Here is a 20373-nt window from a genome sequence, read left to right as displayed (position 1 = left end):
AGTAATGAATAAACAAATTAGATTTCAACTTAAAATGCGATGAAATACTGTTGATATTTTTACAAACCTTTACGTTTCACTTACGATTATTAGTTATTATGTATATATATATATATATACTAAAACTTGATAAAGGCTTATAATTGAAAGATTATTCATCAAAATCATTAATACTAAATTTGTCTTCATCAAAATCATTATTACTTTAGTGTTTGGCAAACCAAATATGACTTCATTCATATTCCAATTATTTTCCTTCGAAAATGTTAAAACGCCACACCTTGTAACTTGTAAGTATGTACATATACGGGTGACCGAGAAAAGGTCGAAAATATTCGTTTATCATGCATATATATAAAAAACGGTTAGTATATACATATGTATATCAGTGGCGTGCGGTTAAAGTCTCTCTCCCCCCGTCGTACATCCTCACTTAATTTGCGCGAGCAGGATACAACAGGAACAAGAGGAACAGGCTTTTCCTCCCGTATCCTACGCGCGTACATTAAACAAGGCTGTATGACAAAAAGAGATAATTTCACCGCATGCCACTGATATATATATTATATATATATACATAGTACCGTTTACCATGCACCCTTTTTTTTTGATCTTTCGACTTAAGATCTTACGATTTTCGATCTTTGCCTTCCGATATTTGCTTTATCGACCTTTTCGACATTTGATAAATGAAGTTTTACATAACTAACAAGCAGTTCAAATCTCAATTTGATATCTGTTCCATTAATCAATGATAAATAACTGTTTAACGTTCCTCAACACTCATGTATTATGGTTATTATTAAACGCATGACGAACGATAATTGTTCTAATACAATAACAGATGGAAAAATGTTTCTTCACACCTTTCATAATACTGGTGTTTGCGAATGTGCTTTTACGAATATATGAATCGAATGTTTACAGTTAATTGTAGTGATTCATAGGAACATCATACGGTGCAAACGGTTATCTATAAGAGGGTAATAATCTTTGTTATCTTCACAACGATAATATAAACGAAAGTCGTTACTAATTGATAAGCAAAGGTAGGGCCTGCAGGCAGGTCGAATTTGTAAAACCAGTTGCGATTCGGCGAGCACGAGTTGTAATCAAAATATTATACACCATACGACGATACCATGGCGAAGAGACGATACTTCGATATTAAACAGTGGCTTTTGTTAGGATTAGTGATGTTTTACGGTGTCGCGTGTCAGATTGATAACGAGAGTCAACTGGTGAATCGTGTGAGTGCTTGTGAGGTTTGCTTATGCACTAATGTGGATGCGGTTGAGTCGAGTCTGGAGAGTTTCATCGACATCGAGTGTATTCACAAGAATAAAGAAATTGCCTTGAATTCCTTGATGTGGCCCGTAAACAATCAGAAGAGCATTTCCATTTCTGTTATTGGATTTGAAATTCCCTCAGTGCAAAAGTAAGGATGTTTACTTATTATTTATTCATGATGTTTATGAATCTCATCGATTAACTACATAAAACAAAATGTCAAAAAAATCAACAAATGAAACAATATGGATTAGTATGAAATATTCAATTGATGTAATTGGATAAAGACATGTTTTGCTGAATACAAACACAGTATGTGTGTGTATGCGGTCTCCGTCACGGGCCCGAATGTGAAACGCCCGGAAACGCAAATATCGGAAGGCAAATATCGAAAATAGAAAGATAAAAGTGTGTGTATGTATATGTATATGCATACATATACATATATACAGGGTAAAGTTCCAGGGCCCTAAATATTTGTGGGGCCCCGTGTCGGAAATCTTACCTGTTATATGTACATATCATACTTTCTTATTAAATTATTAAAAAAAATAGCAACCCACATATATGTATGTGCATTAGGGTTTCTGTATTCCCGGGATCCCGGGACACATGTAAAAAAACTTTTTTTTTCAATTTAATATATTTTTTATTAATAAAAAAATATTTATTTATTTACAAAATATAAAAAAGTAAACTTATTTAAATTAGCTTCTAAGAATACTAAAATATTTAAATGAGAATCCGAAAGTCTATCATAGATTTGGTACAAAAATTTCCAGCAATGAAATAAACTCTTTCAGTTTCGGTCGAAGTTGAGAATATTTTACGATTCTTTGTGTATTTGATTTATTATTTCCCTTCGTGCAGTCTTGAAAATGTTGTATATTTTCAAGATTTTTTTAAATCCAATTCCCGGGATTCGAGATAAGAATTCCCGGAACACGCGACAACAAAAATTCCGTGAATTCCCGGGAATGTTTGTTCCGGGTCAGAAACCCTAATGTACATATGTCTAAGTTATTTTTCTAAGAGTTCTGATAGACTTTTCGCGTATTAAAAATATATCTAAAATAATTTTTGGTTCGTCATAGGGGCGGGAATTATTTTTCCAAGGGCCTGGGATTCCTCTCGGCGGCCCTGCATATCATATATCATAAAAGGTTTATTTTGAAAAATATTGTCTTCTTAATTTCAACAGTATAAATGTAGAATTTTTTGAATTTTGGGTTATATTTCAGGTGAGAATTCGAAATCTGCAATATAATAAATAATTTATCATATATGTATATAATCACTTTTAGTAATAATAAACATTTATTTTATATATATTATATAATATGATTTTTTGCCGTATTTGTATTAATTTTGCTATATTGATTTCATTTTAGAATTCTCAAAAATGAATTTGTGAAAACACTGCAACTGAATTCCAACAATATTAAAACCACTTGGCCAATGGCGTTCTCTGATTTAACAAATTTAGAATATTTATCTCTAGCCTATAACCAGCTAGGGGAGGTCACTCCTGATATGTTTCACAATTTAAGAATGCTCAAAGAGCTCAACCTTTCGAACAACAAGCTGAGTGAGTTCAACCAGCTGGATTTCAGTCAGTTGAAGTCTTTAAAGCTACTCAAATTGGAAGGAAACTCCATAGTCAAAATACCAATACCGGCCCTAGATAAAATTGAAACTTTAAAAGGCTTGAATTTGAGCCGTAATAAAATATTTCTTTTGAACTTCAACGATGGATCAGAACATTTTCAAATATTGGAGAAGTTAAAAATATTAGACATCAGCTATAATAAATTGACTGTCATTACAAAGGATACCTTTCAAAGAGCATCATTATTGTAAGTTATGTGTTCGCCTGTCGTATGTATGTATGTTACATCTATTTTGTTCATAATCTAAACGTCTATTTCAGAGAATATTTAGATTTGTCAAATAACCAGATTCAAAATATCGAAGAGAACGCATTTAAAAATTGCAAATCGTTGAGGGTGCTCAATCTATCGTGGAACGAAATATCAACACTAACCACCTTCCCTCCATTTATACAAAGTTTGCATATAGCCAAAAATTCACTAATTGAATGGCCATCCTGTCCTGAGAGTTTGACTTTCTTAGATATTTCACAGAACCAACTCATCAATATGTTCAATGAGAAATATATTAATTTTGATAATATTCAGGTTTGTATAAAATATACCCTTTTATTAACACATTGTATGCCAAAAACGGAGATTACAGTCTTTAGTGAATTGTTGCTTGACAGCGGAAGACTGTAATCTCCGTTTTTTACCCATGCTCTCAGAAAATTTCGCAGTTACGATTTGGCCCGCAAGCAAAGTGTTAATAATACACAGAAGTTTAAATTTAAGTGGATTTATTTAATTGATGGACATTTACTATTTAGACTTCAATTTCATATTATGAAAATATCATTCAGGCATATGTATATTTTTTGGTAACCTCTTGTTATTTCAAGCCTTTCTATTTTTGTGTTACTTTGAATGCTATCGAGCATTTTGATCATATTTGTGAATTAAGTATTTAAAAACCATATAACATATATAATATAGAGATTCTTATATTTAAATTTAATTTCAGATTTTAAATGTGTCAAGAAATCAGTTGCAAACATTTGAAATAGTGAAGCCGTTAACGAAACTTTCAGTATTAGACATTTCATACAATTTGATAGAAGGAATACCGCATAGTTTTGATTCAAATTCAATACCTTCAATAGAAGATTTAACCATCGACGGAAATCCCATCGAGCAGTTGATATTCGAGAGCGAACTTTCCTTAAGGAAATTTTCCGCCAAGAACATGAGCAGAATAAAAATCATCAAAGCAAACGAGTTGAAGATAAAAGCTAAAACATCAACGGGAGACTTAGATCAATGCATTGACATTTCAATATCCCATTGCAATGCACTGTCCAAAATTGAAGCAAAAGCATTCAATGATATCTCTATATGTCATGTAAGTTTTAATAAAAATTGTGACATTTTATTTTGGTAGTTAATTAAATAATTATTTTAATTTTGCTATTTTTAGTTAGATTTGAGTTACAATAATCTAAAATCAATATCAAAAATTGAAAATAAAGTGAACAGGGGAATAAATCTTCAAGGAAATCCGTGGGACTGCAGCTGTGATCTACAATGGATTTTAGACGACCTTCTTCAAGAATTTTATATTAATCATGCTGCATTGCTTCACGAACTACGGTAAAAATGGTTCCGCGACAAATCACCCACGGACCTTTCAATCAACGACGTCCGTGAGTGTAACGTTCATGAGCGAGTTTTCGCGTGAGTAAAATGTCGTGCGCGTAACGTCGTTGAGTGAAAGGTCCGTGAGTGATTGTTCATGACACCGGTAAAAATAGTTACCGGAGCGGAGTGATGAATATGCAATTCGAGACGAATATGGAGTGACGCGGAATATGGAATGAATCTGCGGAGTGACGAATATGCAAGACGAACAATTCGAATATGATAATGATTTTTGTTTGGTTTGTCTCATTTATGATATATAAGCATTTAAAGAAATGCGCAATTTTTTACAGAATTTTGGCTTTTGCAGTCTTTAACTAAAAATCTAGTATTGCTGTGCCAAAAATGAGTATTAGAATCAATAGTTGGACGTTTTTTCTATTGATTGTGTTTTTTTATTGCTTTAAAATACTTATAATTAATTATCTAGAGAATTTTAAAAGTCAAAATATACTTTTTTCTTACACATTTTTTGTTGTAGTATTATGAGCTTATTTTTCACTTATGTCTCACATTTAACCACGTTTATAAGGATTGATTTTTTATCTCAATATTTTATTTATTATCTAAACGCACTACTTCGAGCGGTAAATGATTTTAAATTGAGCTAGAGAATAGACCGTATGCGTATATCAAGAACGAGATAAATAATGGAGAGCCCATCACTCCATATCATTCGCTCTCGTTTGCATACCGATACTTACGAGCGATGATATTTCACATTTTGTATTTTAAAATCATTTACCGCTCGAATTAATACATTCAGATAAAATTGAGATTGAAAACCAACCCTTGAAAACGTAGTGAAATATATAACGGGAATTGTATTATTAGTCAAATCACGATCGCCCAAAAGACAATTTTCGCCATGAAAATCGCGAATACGGAATATTTGGCACTCGAGTTCTCGCTAGTATGATAGCTATCGTTAGTATGATGGACTTTTCGGCTGCCATATTTTATTTTATTTTATTTTATTTTAAAAAATCAATACCACAGAGACTTGACAGGTTGCCCCAAAGCGTCAATGTGATTTTAATACAAATAATAAAAATCATAAAAATTACAAAAAAAAACATCATAAAATAAATAATAAAAATCATAAATAAAAAAAAACATAAGAAAATAATAAAAATCATAAATAAAAAAAAACATCATAAAAAAATAATAAAAATCAAGTAAAAAATATTTTCACAAAATAAAAACAAAGAAATAAGATTGTAAAATTTATATCGTGCTATTTAGGATGTGTTCCACCAACTCAACATAACTGGCATCGAATAGGTCCAAGTAATGTGCCAGTAAGTTAAGGAGTCGAACAGCTCTCGAGAGGGGGGAGTTCATGAGCACGTTTGATTTAGCCCTAATTGGTAAAAATATATCATGTTTTCTTAAAACTCTACGATTTTCCGGGGCCCAGAATTTTAGTTTCTCCAGGATAGTGGGATTGTGAATCTCTCCTCTAAGTAATTTTACGAAATGTTTCCCAAGAAATAAATCTCTTCTCTTTGCCAGGGAGTTGAAACCCAAAGATCCCAAGACAAAGGCACTAGGGAACAGATATGGATAAAATCCAAATGTCTTCAGATATAAAAATCTAAGGAATTTCCTTTGGACTCGTTCCAACATTAGAGAGTAACGAAGTTGATAGGGAGACCATATAATGGAGCCAAACTCGAGCACACTGCGAACTAATGTACAATATAAGAGACGAATGGCAGTGAGCCCTAGTTCGGACGAATTACGGATTACGAATCCAAGGATTTTTGTTGCCCTATCACAGATATTCTCAATGTGAATGTTGAAACTCCAACTATTTTCGAAGACAATTCCCAGATCAGATATAAATAATTCTCTCTGAAGAAGAGAATCATGAAATTTATACGGATATTTAATAGGAGAACGAGAACGAGAGTAAGAAATGACCCGACACTTTAGGATATTGAAGGGAAGTTTATTAACATTAGCCCATTCATAAATAGAATTCAAATCCTCTTGCAAATAAAGAGCGTCAGGTAAATCAATTATTCTCTTATAGATTTTTAAGTCATCCGCATATAATAAAAATTTAGAATGGTGAATAGAAGATTGAATATCGTTGATAAATATTAGGAATAATAAAGGGCCAAGATTTGATCCTTGGGGAATCCCAGAAGTGGCAACATACTCATAAGAAAAGCAACTCCCAAACTTAACGAATTGACGTCGATCCTGTAAATAAGAAATAAAAAGACCAACAAGATTATAAGTAAATCCAATAAAACTTAATTTACTAACCAAAATTTTATGATCAACTTTATCAAACGCCTTCTCAAAATCAGTATATATTACATCCATTTGATTATTACAATCCAAAGTGCTGGTTATGTCATTAGAGAAACATAACAAGTTGGTAATAGCTGATCTGGCCGGACGAAAGCCATGCTGCTGATCAATGAGCATACTTTGAAAGTGATTAAAAATGTATCTGTGTAATATTACCTCAAACATTTTGGCTGGCGCTGACAAGATAGTTATTGGTCTGTAGTTCCTTACACAAGATTTATCTTCCTTCTTATGAATAGGAGTTACTTTAGAGCATTTCCATAAATTGGGGAATGAAGAGTTCCTTAGAATTAAATTAAAAATGAATTTTAAAGGTTCTAAGAGACTAACCTCACATCCTTTTAGGATGTAATTAGGGATGGAGTCAGGACCGGAAGAATAAATATTTTTTAACTTTAGAAAGCCATATTTCAGATCGGAAGAGTCAAGATGATTAATCGCTAAAGTGGGGAAAGTAAATTCCGAGTCATTGGTAGGTTCCATGGAATCAGTAGGATTATTGAAAACTGATTTAAAAAAGTCGGCAAATCCATATGTGCCGTTATAGAGATTTTAGTGACTTTTGGGCAAGCGCTCTGTGACCAATAATCACAGAACCGTTTTAAAGCAACAAAAAATCACAATCAATAGAAAAAACATTTGACGGTTGACAATATTTGATGTACATTGATGATTAGCAATTCTTAAAATTGAGTTGGATCTTTCTGGCAAGTTTAAAATGGCAAAAGCCGAGACAAAAGTATGAAATGAGCATGCGCCCGCTTGATTTGCAATCGTTTGTAGCGCAGGGACTTTTGGCACAGCAATACTAAATTTAGAGTTAAAGCCAAAAATCTATAAAAATTGCGCCTTCTTATACGCTTGTATCCATAGAAGTAGAATGCATAGAATCGCTCTCAGCCTCCAAAAATGTTGCTACAAAAACTCTGCGCGGCAGAGTTTGTTCATTGTTTGCTAAACTTCGTCTCTCTCTCTCTCTTCTGACTTTCCGTCTCTCTCTTCGATGGCTCGCTTTTAGACGGTACTTTTGTTAACAATGACCATTATATGCATTCTACGGGTTTGGTGCAAACGATCGACAAGCGCCAGACAGACTGAACCACAGATTAACTGGATGGCTGCTTTAAACGCAATTCTCGACTTCACGAATGATAGATTGCACATCAGATGACGAGTAACCTTTCGATGGTGACACGACAACTCGTTCACAGATTTTCCGTAAACCGAGGATGCGCTCCAGGCATTACGTATACGGCCATCTCTTTCTCACCCCGTCTGTTCACCAAGATCTCGTTTACTATGCCAGACGGTCTGTGAAAGAGATGGCTGCATACGTAATGGCATAGTAAACGAGATCTTGGTGAACAGACGGGGTGAGAAAGAGATGGCCGTATACGTAATGCCTGGAGCGCATCCTCGGTTTACGGAAAATCTGTGAACGAGTTGTCAGGTAACCCCTTTCGATGTGCACAGAAGCAATTATTAAAATTGAGTTGGATCTTTCTGGCGAGTTTAATAAGGCAAAATTCGGAACTAAAGTATCAGAAGCACAGAACGTATACAGGGCAGGTGTATGTCGGGACTTCGGGTAGATTTCGCTTAGTGTAAGCGCGAGCAGTGCGCACGCATAAGGTACACGTGTCGTTAATCTGTGGTTCAGTCTGTCTGGCGCTTGTCGATCGTTTGCACCGCATCGGCATTCTACTTCTATGCTTATATCTCATAAACGAGAAGAAGATAGTAAAAATCATTGTCATATTCGAATTAAGTGGGTAGAACTTAGTAAAAATTGATTAGTCTCCGCTCCGGTAAGAAATAAAGTGATTTTTTTGTTGCTGTGTAATTTTTTTTGTACTGTGAAAAAATGCAAATTTCAGGTGTGATTCACCACGGCAATTCAAAGGTTTGCGTTTTGTCCATTGGTATAAATGGGGCGAACGGGCTTTCTGCAGTGATTCAAGAAAAAGTAGACACATGGAAAATTACTTAGTATGCTATTGAATAATTTGATCGGATACTTAGCATCAATAATATATTTAATATGTTTAATTCGTTTCAGCTTTCAGAATCAACGTCAGGATCTGCCGAGGATGGCACGCTCGGTAGTCACACCATCATCATGATCGTACTATTCATCGCGATATTAGTATTATTTATCGTAGCTGCCGCCCTTATTGTATACCTTATCAAGGGTAAATACAGACACAGTCGTCAAATCAGGCGGAAAATGACGAGACAGAGACAAACTATGGCAGATAGCGAACAAGCGAGAATGAACGGAGAAAATTTTGCTTTAAATAATGCTTAAATATTTATAACAAATTGCTCATGGACTTAATTCAACATTTGTGATTATTAAAAATGAATTAAATCAAACATTAGTAAGTATTAAATAATACTGTAGTATTCTGGATAAAGATATGACGCAGGTTTAATAAAATCAAACGAGTTTAAATATTTTGTAAATATATTGTAAATTCATATCAAAATCATTTCATTGATTTTATTTAATGATATATTAAAGTTTGCATCCGTTTAGAATTTGAAACGACGTTGAGAATAATAAATAACACACATAAATGAAATTGCATACTTTATACAAGTAAACCACCGTGTCAATAAAACTATTCTGCTTAGTGCAAAATATTTTACTATTAGTAATCTTATCACGTATTCGAAGAATACATGACACTGAATAGAGATAACAAATCTATAAAAATAGCACAGTTTAATCTCTTCTGCTAATATTAACAAATATATTTGCAAAGGAAGGTTAAAATAGTATAAAAATGCCAGTGTATTTTTAATTGTGGATAAAGTAATTGACATATTTTATAATGTAGTGTACTAATAAGACACAAGTTAAGTAAAAATACTAATTTATAATGTGATTATACTAGAATTTTATATAAAAATGTAAAATTCCCAAAATCGAATGATTGGGAAATAAAAATATCTTTTTTTATTAAAAAAATTATAATGTAATTAAATTTATAAATACATAGATCATAATAATTTGTTACATGTATTTTAAAATAAAATTTAATAATAAAACTTAAGTTATAATTAACAATATAATAAAATTGTTTCTAATTACAGGATATGGTTTAACAACATATTATAGTAAAACTGCAACATTCTGTTATAATCAGAGCTGTGGATTATAAAATGTGATGATTATAAAATGATTCGACTCGAACTTGAGCGATTTTAGTAAGATCGACTTTTCTTGCCAACGTATAAAATTGTTAGTAATAAAAATAATAACGATTTTCAAATATAAATAATTAAAGGAATTAAAAAATCAAAACAAATTGACATGTAACCCAATTTATTGAATTATTGGTAATGAAATACGTATAAATAAATAAAAAGTAAGTACATTCATAGTATATGTGTATGAATTTCATACACAAACAAATCGATTAAAAAAAAAAGTATGACATGGAGGAAACAGAATACATCAAAATATATGCAAATCAACGATTTTATTTATAATGTTCATAAAGAAATTCATGATTTTTATATAGAAATTATTAAATTTCAATTTATTATTGGAGACTAGTTGATGCATACCGTAATATTATTAATTTAAAAAAATAATAAAAAGGAGTCGTAGTCGGTTGATTTTTTATAACTCTGACTTCGACTCCACAGCCCTGGTTATAACTGATTAATATATTATTCATTTCAATTAAATTTGAATGGGTTGAATATTTTCCTCATGATTTCCGGCCCGTTCCAATAACCCTTAGTCATAACATTCCAATACAAAAGGGGCATGGCATCCTTTTTCATAATGTACATAGAAAGCCGTTCTTTAGCCTGTAAAATTTTCATACTGTAATAATGACAATTTAATATTATACATATCGTAAAAATACAGTTGGATCAACAAACATACTTGATTAAACGGGAACGTTTCCATGGGATTCAAGGAGTAATCGAATTCAGCCAAAACGCATCTATTACGCGAGGTAACCAAAGGGCACGAAGCGTAGCCGTCATAAACTGCATCCAAAGACTTCTTGTTCAGCAGACTTTTCAAATTTTTTTCCACCACACACGATTGGGCAGCTATAAATGAAAATATAATACGTGTACGAATGTATAATCGAAGTTTATTTTCAGTTGTAATATATTCCATCTAACCTGGTACCAACTACTGTTAGGGCGAAAAGCAGAGAGATGTAATAAAAATAGAGGGGCCCTTACGAATAAATAATTGTCAATTTTACGCGGTACGTCTCTATAAATGCGCTACATCGCTCGGAATACATTCGGATCAATTTACTTATAAAAATGTATCCCATGTTGTTTATTGTGTGTTTTTGTATGTATTGTGCAATTTTTACCGATGCTTGCCCAGCTTGCGAGTAATATAAACAAACAGAGAAGTTTCTATCGGACATACGTCGAGCACCAAGCGTCAAAAACGACTGATGCTAAAATTATTTAGATCTGTCCGTGGACAGAATGTCACTTGACAACAAAGAATATTACATTTCTCTGCTGAATGATGCCGAAATCGAATCATCTAACAAAATTATCAGAACTGTATATTATATTGCAAAAAATAATAAGCCTTATTCAGACCACTATAGGACGGGGTTAAAGGGTCTTGAGCATTTTTAAGAACTTGTAAGGCAGGGAAGGTACATATGTTGACCGTACCCCGACCTAACGAAACACATGTTGTGTAGTTTGTAAGAGGATCGTTTATTTTTGTTCAATTGTTACAATGGTTATTGTATGTACGAAGAGGTTGAGCTTCGGAGAAGTGAGCTGGTTGAACTCCAGAGGTTCACTCTGGTGTTGGGAGCTGGTGCGTCGCTTTATATACGTTCTGGCTTGAAGCGTGCCGCGTGCAGTTGCTTTGTCTTCGTTTCCAGGACACGTGTGTTAGAGACACGTGTTGACCTATTTTCTTATAGCTTTGGGGTCAGCGCCAGGACGTCGTTCGTTTAAGAATGCGGGCATGTGCCACGCGTAAATGACTTTTCAGACATGTGTTACGGTTGCCTGATGACATCACTGTTGGGTTTCGTTCGTTTTACGTTCAAGCGATGAACTCTTTCTTCTGGAATGGCCGAAGGGGACGTTGCCCTTGAGTTATGCATGTTTGTACAGGATCGATGATGAGATCACTGGTTTTGATTCGTAATAGCACAAGTCGTGCTAGATTCCTACACCACTTTGATTGAATTTTCAAGTTAATTAGCATTTGATTATTGTACTACCAATATTAGTATACATATTTTTTACGTAACGAAAAATGGGGGGGGGGGGGGTCGTAAAAATTAAACACCGACCTGGTACTTTTTTATTTAGCACTACACCACTGATTGTATATACGTATAAAAGTATCTATGCTATAAATACTGACCTGCAGCAGCCGCTGTTTTAGAATTCGGACTATCGGTGCAATCTCCGAGCGCGAAAATATTCGGGAATTTTACATGTTGCATCGTAGATTTATTAACCTCGACGAATCCACTAGCGTTGGTTACGGACTTTGCGTTCAGCAATGCTTTCGAAGGACCCATCGGTGGTGTAACGTGTAACAAATCATACTGGAATTATAAGAAATGTAGTTTATTACGTAATATTTTGATTTTTTTTTTTTTTTTGTCGAATTAGACATACTTTTACGGTAAACTTTTCATCTAAATTATCTAAATTTTGAAAGACAGCCTCACTCGTATCAGGTTTTACTTCTATCAAATTCCTTCGTAAGTTGACGTTGATATCTCGCTTTTTAACAATCTTCCAAAGCGCATCGGCGTATTTCTTAACGCCGAATATTACACCCAATGAAGAATTGTATGTGATGTTAACGTCGTTGCGATTCTTTGCAATCTGAAATATATGATAAAAAAAAGCATATTTCGAGAATATTTATAATATAACAAATGCATTGCAAATTAATAAAAAAAAATGCTGCACTAACATTTCTAAAATAGTCTTCGGCTAAGTACATTATTTTTTGAGGAGCACCAGGGCACTTTACAGGAGAGTTTGGATAAGTGAATATTAAATTGCCTCCATTGAGATCTTTCATCGAGGTCCACGTTTTAGTAACATATTTCGGAGAGTATATTGAACATACTTTAGAATCGTCATCGTTTAACGCCTCTTCAAGGCCAGGAATCTTAGCATAAAATTATGTATCACCATGACCTTTAGAATTAAAATTCAACTACAATATAATATAAATACATACGGCATTAAAATTCAACTGAAGTCCGGTAGATATAATCATGTATTCATAATTAATTGTGTGGCCTTCATTAGACGTGACTTTATTTGCTTCGGGCTCAAACACAGCGACGGAGTCTTTTATCCATTTGGCTTTTTTTGGAAGTACACTTTTCATTTCTTTGTGACTGCTGTCTAATTTCTTAATGCCGGCACCGATGAGTGTAAATAACGGCTGATAATAATGCAGCTATGAAATGATTACAATTAAAATTAACCATATATTAATAATTGATATGCAAAATAATTTGGGAATATATGTACATATAATGTATGAAAAACATAAAAATAATACTAAAAAAAACCTACATTATTTGGTTCAAGGACAATGACACCATCTGAACCGTAACTATTTGATATTTTCGAAGAAATAGCACAACCTGCCGTACCACCTCCGATCACTAAGAATTTGCAACTATAAACATATTTCATATATAATATATATAAAGAATGCTCCCCCCCGATAAGCGCATACGCAATAACAGGTTTATTTTAATGGTTAAGTAATGAAAATGATTACTAAAAATATTAAAATAATGTTATGCTTCAAATATCACAGAATAGATCAATTATCATACTGATACTAATTTTCGATAGCGAGTAAAATTTATGTGACTAAGAGGAAATTGAACAAGAAAATAATCACCTATGGTTGTCATATCTGGTACTGCTCATGGAAAACTGTCTGAGAGCTGGTGAAGAGTATCGTTTTGATTTAAATACACGGAGGACACTATTCATATTCATTTCGGCTTCTATTGAGTGCAGTCGAATGCTGTGATAAGATTAGAAACCTTTGAGGAAAATCCGGTCAATAAATGGCTCACCGTCGAAAACCACAACTCAAATGTCAGTTTTAAATATAAAGTGTTGCCATTAAAAAATATTTTCAATGTCATATTTTTTCCTACGTGCAATTCATCTATCAAATTTACTATGGAAAAAGAGACAAAAAATAAAAACCAAAATAGAGGGATCCAAGTTAAAAAAACAAACAAAAGAAATCATAAAAATATTCTATATTTTAATATAAAAATACAACTTATTACGTAACTTAAATTATTTTACGCATTTTACTGTAAGTTAAAATAATAAATAAATTGATTTAATTTATAATATTAGCATCACCCGTCTATGTCAATATTTTGACTAAGCCACTGATTATGCTTTCGCGTATTTCTCCTTGTACTTTCGGATTACAAGCATTCAGATGATACTTAATGCTGGATATACACTAAAACATTTCAAACATCATTTAAAAGAAAACCACATATACGCCACGAGAAGACATGTAGAAGTTTAATCTTCCATTTCAGGAGCAGAACTTATCGGCAGCAATATCATTTCCACCAAATCATTTTTTCAAAACTTACATACTATTTTATACGTCTTTATATAATACTATATACACATTTATAGTTATGTAATATATTTTTGTCATTAAATTATTTTCCAATTATGGACAAACATATGAAGATTGTAAGTTGGAAGTAGATTGCAAGTTTTATATTGTATTAAATACTTTTAAATTGAATAGTTTCTGTAATGATATATAATTATCCCTGGATATCTGATTACTTATCGGTAACAAAGAACCATCACAGGATACGCCTACAATTAAGCAGTCTTTATAATGGTTTTTTGTTACCGATAAATTCTTCTACTTCTCTCATTGAACTTAAATTTCTACATGTCTTCCTTTAAAAAGTAAACTGAAAACAATAAAATAAAGATGCAACCTAAATTTACCTTTTCTAAATAAGCCATATTAGTATTTATACAGATGTCAGTTTTAAAATTTATCAAATAATTTTCTGTCGCCGATCGCTGCTTATTATAAAGATTTTCCAACTCGAGCAAAAGATTTTTCACTCCGAACTGGTTATCCAAATCGCAATACAAATTTGTTTTAAATTTATAAGCTGTATTATTAACGCCCGATTCTACACACTCCTGTTTTGTGATGAAACACCTGAAAATAATGTAGAATTAAAAAAACAGAATTAATTGCAATTGAAATTTAACCAACGAGACGCACTTATACTGAGAAGAAGTCCTTCCAGGTGGCCAAAAAGGCGACACTATTACAGCTACGAACGGGTGCGGCGAAAAGGCCATCTGTAGATCGGCTTGAGACAGAATATCTTGAGCTGACGGCTGCGGCGGAAAAAGTGGATGACTATGATACCATCCGACGGTTTTTAATCCTTGCTGTGATATCAAATTCGAAGCCCTACTCTGCGATACTGAAAATGTAGACAGCGCGTGAAATGAGTTTTGGAAGTAAGGATTGTAGGAATACATTGTACTAGCTGTACACCCAGACCAAATGACCTGAAGCCACACCACCCTACACCTGGAGAAAAACACGAATCGTACATCTGCACAGCAAACGACTTTTAGACACGCGTCAAGTGATCCGGAATGCACGAACGTACAAGAATAACATTACGCAGCTGAACAACAAACGAACCCTAGACCTGACCCCCCACGCAATCTCCGAACAATGACATCAGCACACAGCCGCATATCGAACAAAAGTATATAAATCACCATACCAGCCCCAGACGACACAGTGAGCTTCTGGAGTCCAACCAGTCTACTCCTCCGAAGTCGAGCAACTAGCTCCTTCGCCATGCATAAAATAATACACACTTGTATACTGAATACAAATAAAGAAACTTTTTCAAAACACAAACGTATTTTCTTAGGCCAGGACTCGAGTCAACACACCTTCTTGCCAAAAGTATAAAAATTTGAATTGCGCAAAGCGTACCTGGACACATGTCGCAATGCGTTCCACTATTTTCCAGACTATCACAAGGTATATACTTCTTGATGAGTATTACATTTTGATCAGATAGAAATTCGCCGCCAAGAAGTCCCATCACTTCAGCTTTAGACGTATAACTATGAACGTCCATTAAAATCAACGATGACAAATATATATGTACTGAATAAGGTGCCTGAAAGAATTTGCAGAATGATTGATATTGAGCTTTTTCATATAACGGTACAAATAAAGTTAAATTTCAATTACAGGATGTTCATTGTCGAATAATCTGCAGTGGATTAAATTTACAGGTTTCTTCTTTGGACGATGTTGCTTGGGCTCGGCAATGGCTTCGTAAATTTCTCCATATTCGCTGTGCGTAATGGTATAGCCACCATCACCATCCTGTAGTCATATAAAATGATAAATAATGATAAAGTATTAAATAATACAATACCAAACGTAACGCATACCAAAATCAACTTCTTCTTGCGTTGTCTTGGTACATCGCTAACAAGACTTTGGTGTAGATTTTCAATCGGGGCACTTTCGCTGATGATATTCTTCTTCATTATATCAGTTAGTGGTCTTATGTATACGGTTTGTTCTAAAAATAAATATTTCCATAAGGTAAAAACAATATGAGAAGTTGTATTTGTAGCGGTTTATTCAATGATATACCACATCCGAAGTTGATAGCACCGATTTGTTCCAAAACGGTGTGAATTCTACTTATGCAATTAACGTCGCCACAATTTTTTAAGCCATTTCTAGCTGTAGTTTTACTTAGATAATTCGGTTTGCTCTCTTGCCAAACGTTTATGAGGTGAGAACGTATCAATAAATAACGCTCTGGTGTTTTTGTACTGCTGCCTAAATATTACAAAATATACATTGACTGCATTTTATTACAGATATTTATATATTTATGTAATTATGCTATACCTTTAAAAAAATCAGGGTTTAAAAATTTCTCTATTTGACTAATTTCATCGCTTGATACTTTCCATTCACATTCAGGCACTGGTGTACTTTCTAATACAGGTTTCATATGAATGGGAATATCAATCGTATCGTTTTCTATAGTTTTAATTGGAGAACTATCTACTAAAGTAATGTCAGTCGAAATCTTCTGAGGTTTTTTCTGATTTTCAAAACATGCATCATCGTCAATGTCGATTTCTATATCACTCTCGACTTCAGTATGTGATGTCTTATCAATTTTTATCTGAAATAATCATATTTGAATAAAACTTCATTCGTATAATAGGTGGCTTTAGAATGTATTAGAAAAAAACATACAACTTGTTCTCCTTCGCTCAAAGGAAGTATTTGACCCGATCCTGTAACTATTTGCATTAAAGAAGAATGTCCTTTATTGATTTTATTACTGTAAAGATTACCTTTGGACTTTAAATTCTTGATTGTAATCTGAGTTTTTATCTTTTTTTTATTGAAAGAACTCGATCTTCTCCTCTTGGTGAAAAACGAATTTATATCATTATCATATTTGTCGACCCTTTCCATAATTTTTTCGTTTTCTTTTTTGTCTGTTCCTTTTAAAACATTTTTATCGGAAGACATATGACTGCGTAATATATTTCTAATGAACATTTCATCGGAATTGTGAGAACTGTCATACTTCATATCATCGATGTTTTTATTTAACAAAAGTGAATTAGATCTTAAATCTTCGATCGGCATTAAATTATCTATAGTTTGTGAATTTTTTAACAAACTTTTGTGAACATTCACAATCGTTCTATTAATTTGTTTCGGAATCATTTTTCTTTTGTTGTTAGGCACTGTAGTTTCCGCTGTACTAACCATACTAATAACTTCTTCGATAGATGCTGGAATATCATTATCAGTCAACAATTCATTGTATTCATAATCTTCAGATTTTAAAATTTCGGTAGGTTGAAAATCAGATTTTATTTTGCGAGACAATTTCAATTGCAATCCGTGGTCCGATTCGATGAATGATTTGACTTCAGAAACGGTCTTTGATCCAACAAAACTTGAAAGCTTATGAACGTCATTATCGTATATATCCTACAAATATTGAAAACGTTTTGAGACACTTTATATACAGAAGCGCACATACAATAAAAACAAAATTTCTTACAATTCCTTCAAGAAGTAACCGCTTCTCAGAATCTGTCCATTTATTAATCAAATCACTGCTAGTAGACGGTTGCTGATCGTCATCAGATACCAAACAATTATTTGGCAAATCAAATCTGATGAATATTATTCCATATTAATTAACAAAAATTGTTTCTATGTATATAAAGAATTTCTATTAGGATTCAAAAGAAAGGTGAAATCAAAACGACGTGATTTTAATTTATGCCACTCTTATTCAAGTGGTTCAGAAATCGAAAAGAAATAGTGTTAAATATAGTAACAAAGATGACATTCAAAAGTGATTCAACATACATGTTGCCATAATCTTGCTGAATATTATCACACCAACTCGGAGCAGTCGAAGAATCCAATAGCCAGGATGAAGCGTGAGGTTGATTTAAATAGTCACATTTTAATATATCAGAGTACGTCGATCTGAAATCAGTTAAAAGAACAATTAATTATTGGGCTTTCGAATTGGTCATATAACTTGAATGAATTTAGTATTTAGATTCATGAAAAAACGAAAACATACACAGAAGCTGGTGGGGTGTCTCCTAATATATCTACTTCGTCTTCAGACGCAGACATTTGGTAGATGACGCTTCTGTCAGCTGTCACTAATCTGTGATGACTTTGGTCGTAAAAGTCTGGTTAGCGGCTATCACCACAGGAATGTAATGAAAGGTAATTGGATTATTAGTCACATTGCGGTGGTCACAAAGACAATTTTTGCCATTAAAATCGCGAATACGCAATATTTGGCACTCAAGTTCTCGTTAGGATGATGGACTTTTCGGCTGCCATATGTTCCGTTATAGAGATTTTAGTGATTTTGTGACCAGTAATCACCGAACCGTAATGAAAATAAATCAGAACAAAATTTCAACTGGATTGATTTTTGGAAAAAACTTTTTTCATTCAAGAACAAATTTGTAAATATGTAACTTATTCTTCTTCTTTTAGCCATAGTAATGTAATGTGTAATGTCACTGTCCGAGCCAAAAGCCCTCATGGCCGTTGGTTGTCCTCTTACGGCTTCAGCCTTTGTTTTCTCTCTTTGCGTCGACCATCTGTCAGTCGCTCTAGATTCTCCCGTGGGTCCGGCGCCCGGTGATCCCGGCGCGGACCGCCAGATGCAGCGTCCCTCGTAAAAGCCGGCCTCGAACTAAGCCCCGAACTCTGGCCCCGTGATCCGCCCAAGTCTGATGACGGCGAGCGCTTATTGGCATAATAGAAGCCCTCCGAGGAGTATGGCTTCTTCCATAGTCGTGCCTATGGCCGAGGACTATGGCCAGCTCGACCACGTGTTCGACCCAAGCCTCGCACACGGCGAGCTCTCAGACGCTCGTGAGACGCCGACCGAGAAGGTCTTGGCGTGGCTGGTCTACCCTTCCTGACCAGCCAGCGTACTCAATCCACAGCCCCCGCCATAAAGGGGCACAGGCGAGAGGCGTCGAGCAACTCCCCGGCTCGGCCATCAACTCATCAATAAAAACGAGATCATAACCGTTACTCTTTTGTATAATTCCCCCACCCCGCACCGTTCCAGAGCAAGCTGATCGAGACGACGACACATATACAGCCACTGGTCATCCACACATACACATACATACAGCCCCTGCAGCTATTGTACAGTCACTATGGCTAAATTGTAATAAATACATCTAAGTACCTATCTCAGTATCTTAATTTTTAAATTATATTTCATGTCCAATTGATTGAGATGAGATTGCTTAAAGGTTTGAGACTTCGAAGTGTAATATTAGAGTGTGTACTACACTATGGGGTATATTACACTATCAATACGGATCGTGATTCTAGTAAGTCAATATAATCTCAAGGTTACGATATTGAAGAAGGGTTTCGATATGTAGGAATATAGCACAACTTGTGCTATCCCGAATCAAGATCAGTGATCTTATCTATTTCACAATAATGCACAAGTCGTAAAATGGCATCATCGCACTATTGTACAAACATGCAGAGCCAACCTCGCCTGAAATTATCTTCGCCTACACAAGGGAAGATAATTTCAGATAAACTAAATAAAAACTACTAAGACAATCAATTCACTCCATAGTAACGATCACGGACCCATAGGAACCTCAGAAGCATTAGCCGATGATCTCATCAATTGCATCGTCGATTTCATGTATGAACATACAGCATTAACCTCGCCTGGAATTATCTTCGCTCACTCAAGAGTAACGACCCAATTCGATTCACTTTTTAAACACGATACCGAGCCCGTAGAAACTTCCAAAAGCATGATTTCATCACTCGATCGCACATCGAGCAACCTCG

The 20373-nt window shown here is 34.0% G+C and overlaps 3 protein-coding genes across 5 annotated transcripts; 1 reads left to right on the top strand and 2 right to left on the bottom strand.

Annotated features, from left to right (window-relative positions):
• The first annotated feature begins 938 nt into the window (after nucleotides 1–938).
• On the top strand, nucleotides 939–10293 carry LOC143914786 (uncharacterized). Of its 2 annotated transcripts, XR_013260855.1 has the most exons (8): nucleotides 939–1438; nucleotides 2682–3146; nucleotides 3221–3488; nucleotides 3907–4284; nucleotides 4360–4532; nucleotides 8783–8894; nucleotides 8965–9286; nucleotides 10005–10293. XR_013260855.1 is itself a non-coding variant. In XM_077435134.1 (7 exons), the coding sequence occupies exons 1-7, from the start codon at nucleotides 1143–1145 to the stop codon at nucleotides 9211–9213; spliced, it is 1941 nt and encodes a 646-aa protein (XP_077291260.1). In that variant the 5' UTR covers nucleotides 939–1142; the 3' UTR covers nucleotides 9214–9999. The 2 variants fall into 2 exon arrangements, 1 of the variants encoding a protein (XP_077291260.1); XM_077435134.1 differs by lacking the exon at nucleotides 10005–10293 and having other exon boundaries at nucleotides 8965–9999.
• Nucleotides 9358–14041, bottom strand: Sqor (Sulfide quinone oxidoreductase). Of its 2 annotated transcripts, none has more exons than XM_077435326.1 (8): nucleotides 13810–14041; nucleotides 13473–13578; nucleotides 13129–13353; nucleotides 12856–13056; nucleotides 12552–12764; nucleotides 12292–12478; nucleotides 10810–10982; nucleotides 9358–10730 (listed from the first exon to the last, which is right to left on the bottom strand). In XM_077435326.1, exons 1-8 carry the CDS (start codon nucleotides 13908–13910, stop codon nucleotides 10596–10598), a joined length of 1341 nt encoding a protein of 446 aa, XP_077291452.1. In that variant the 5' UTR covers nucleotides 13911–14041; the 3' UTR covers nucleotides 9358–10595. The 2 variants fall into 2 exon arrangements, with proteins under 2 accessions (XP_077291452.1, XP_077291460.1); XM_077435334.1 differs by having other exon boundaries at nucleotides 10221–10730; nucleotides 12552–12755; nucleotides 12850–13056; nucleotides 13810–13917.
• A 122-nt stretch (nucleotides 14042–14163) lies between these two features.
• Nucleotides 14164–19236, bottom strand: LOC143914753 (uncharacterized). Its single transcript, XM_077435071.1, has 12 exons — nucleotides 18602–19236; nucleotides 18379–18501; nucleotides 18065–18179; nucleotides 17239–17991; nucleotides 16882–17164; nucleotides 16618–16809; nucleotides 16410–16543; nucleotides 16204–16341; nucleotides 15940–16129; nucleotides 15202–15409; nucleotides 14913–15135; nucleotides 14164–14397 (listed from the first exon to the last, which is right to left on the bottom strand). The coding sequence occupies exons 1-12, from the start codon at nucleotides 18655–18657 to the stop codon at nucleotides 14296–14298; spliced, it is 2517 nt and encodes an 838-aa protein (XP_077291197.1). The 5' UTR covers nucleotides 18658–19236; the 3' UTR covers nucleotides 14164–14295.
• Between the last annotated feature and the right edge of the window lie 1137 nt (nucleotides 19237–20373).

The sequence above is a fragment of the Arctopsyche grandis genome, chromosome 1, assembly GCF_051622035.1.
Source record: "Arctopsyche grandis isolate Sample6627 chromosome 1, ASM5162203v2, whole genome shotgun sequence".
Classification (NCBI taxonomy): domain Eukaryota; kingdom Metazoa; phylum Arthropoda; class Insecta; order Trichoptera; family Hydropsychidae; genus Arctopsyche; species Arctopsyche grandis.
The sequence above is the reverse complement of the archived record's forward strand: the minus strand, read 5'-3'. Positions and strand labels throughout refer to the sequence as shown.

Excerpts from the sequence above, each read along its gene's own strand:
- LOC143914786 (XM_077435134.1), top strand. The coding sequence starts at position 1,143 with ATGGCGAAGAGACGATACTTCGATATTAAACAGTGGCTTTTGTTAGGA. Across the intron at positions 3,489-3,906 it reads TTAATTTTGATAATATTCAG|ATTTTAAATGTGTCAAGAAA; the intron begins GTTTGTATAAAA and ends ATTTAATTTCAG. Across the intron at positions 4,533-8,782 it reads GCATTGCTTCACGAACTACG|GTGTGATTCACCACGGCAAT; the intron begins GTAAAAATGGTT and ends TGCAAATTTCAG.
- Sqor (XM_077435326.1), bottom strand. The coding sequence starts at position 13,910 with ATGAATATGAATAGTGTCCTCCGTGTATTTAAATCAAAACGATACTCT. Across the intron at positions 12,479-12,551 it reads ATGAAAAGTTTACCGTAAAA|TATGATTTGTTACACGTTAC; the intron begins GTATGTCTAATT and ends TTATAATTCCAG. Across the intron at positions 10,731-10,809 it reads AAACGTTCCCGTTTAATCAA|GCTAAAGAACGGCTTTCTAT; the intron begins GTATGTTTGTTG and ends AAAATTTTACAG.
- LOC143914753 (XM_077435071.1), bottom strand. The coding sequence starts at position 18,657 with ATGTCTGCGTCTGAAGACGAAGTAGATATATTAGGAGACACCCCACCA. Across the intron at positions 17,992-18,064 it reads GGTTACTTCTTGAAGGAATT|GATATATACGATAATGACGT; the intron begins GTAAGAAATTTT and ends CAATATTTGTAG. Across the intron at positions 16,544-16,617 it reads TGCTATCAACTTCGGATGTG|AACAAACCGTATACATAAGA; the intron begins GTATATCATTGA and ends ATTTATTTTTAG.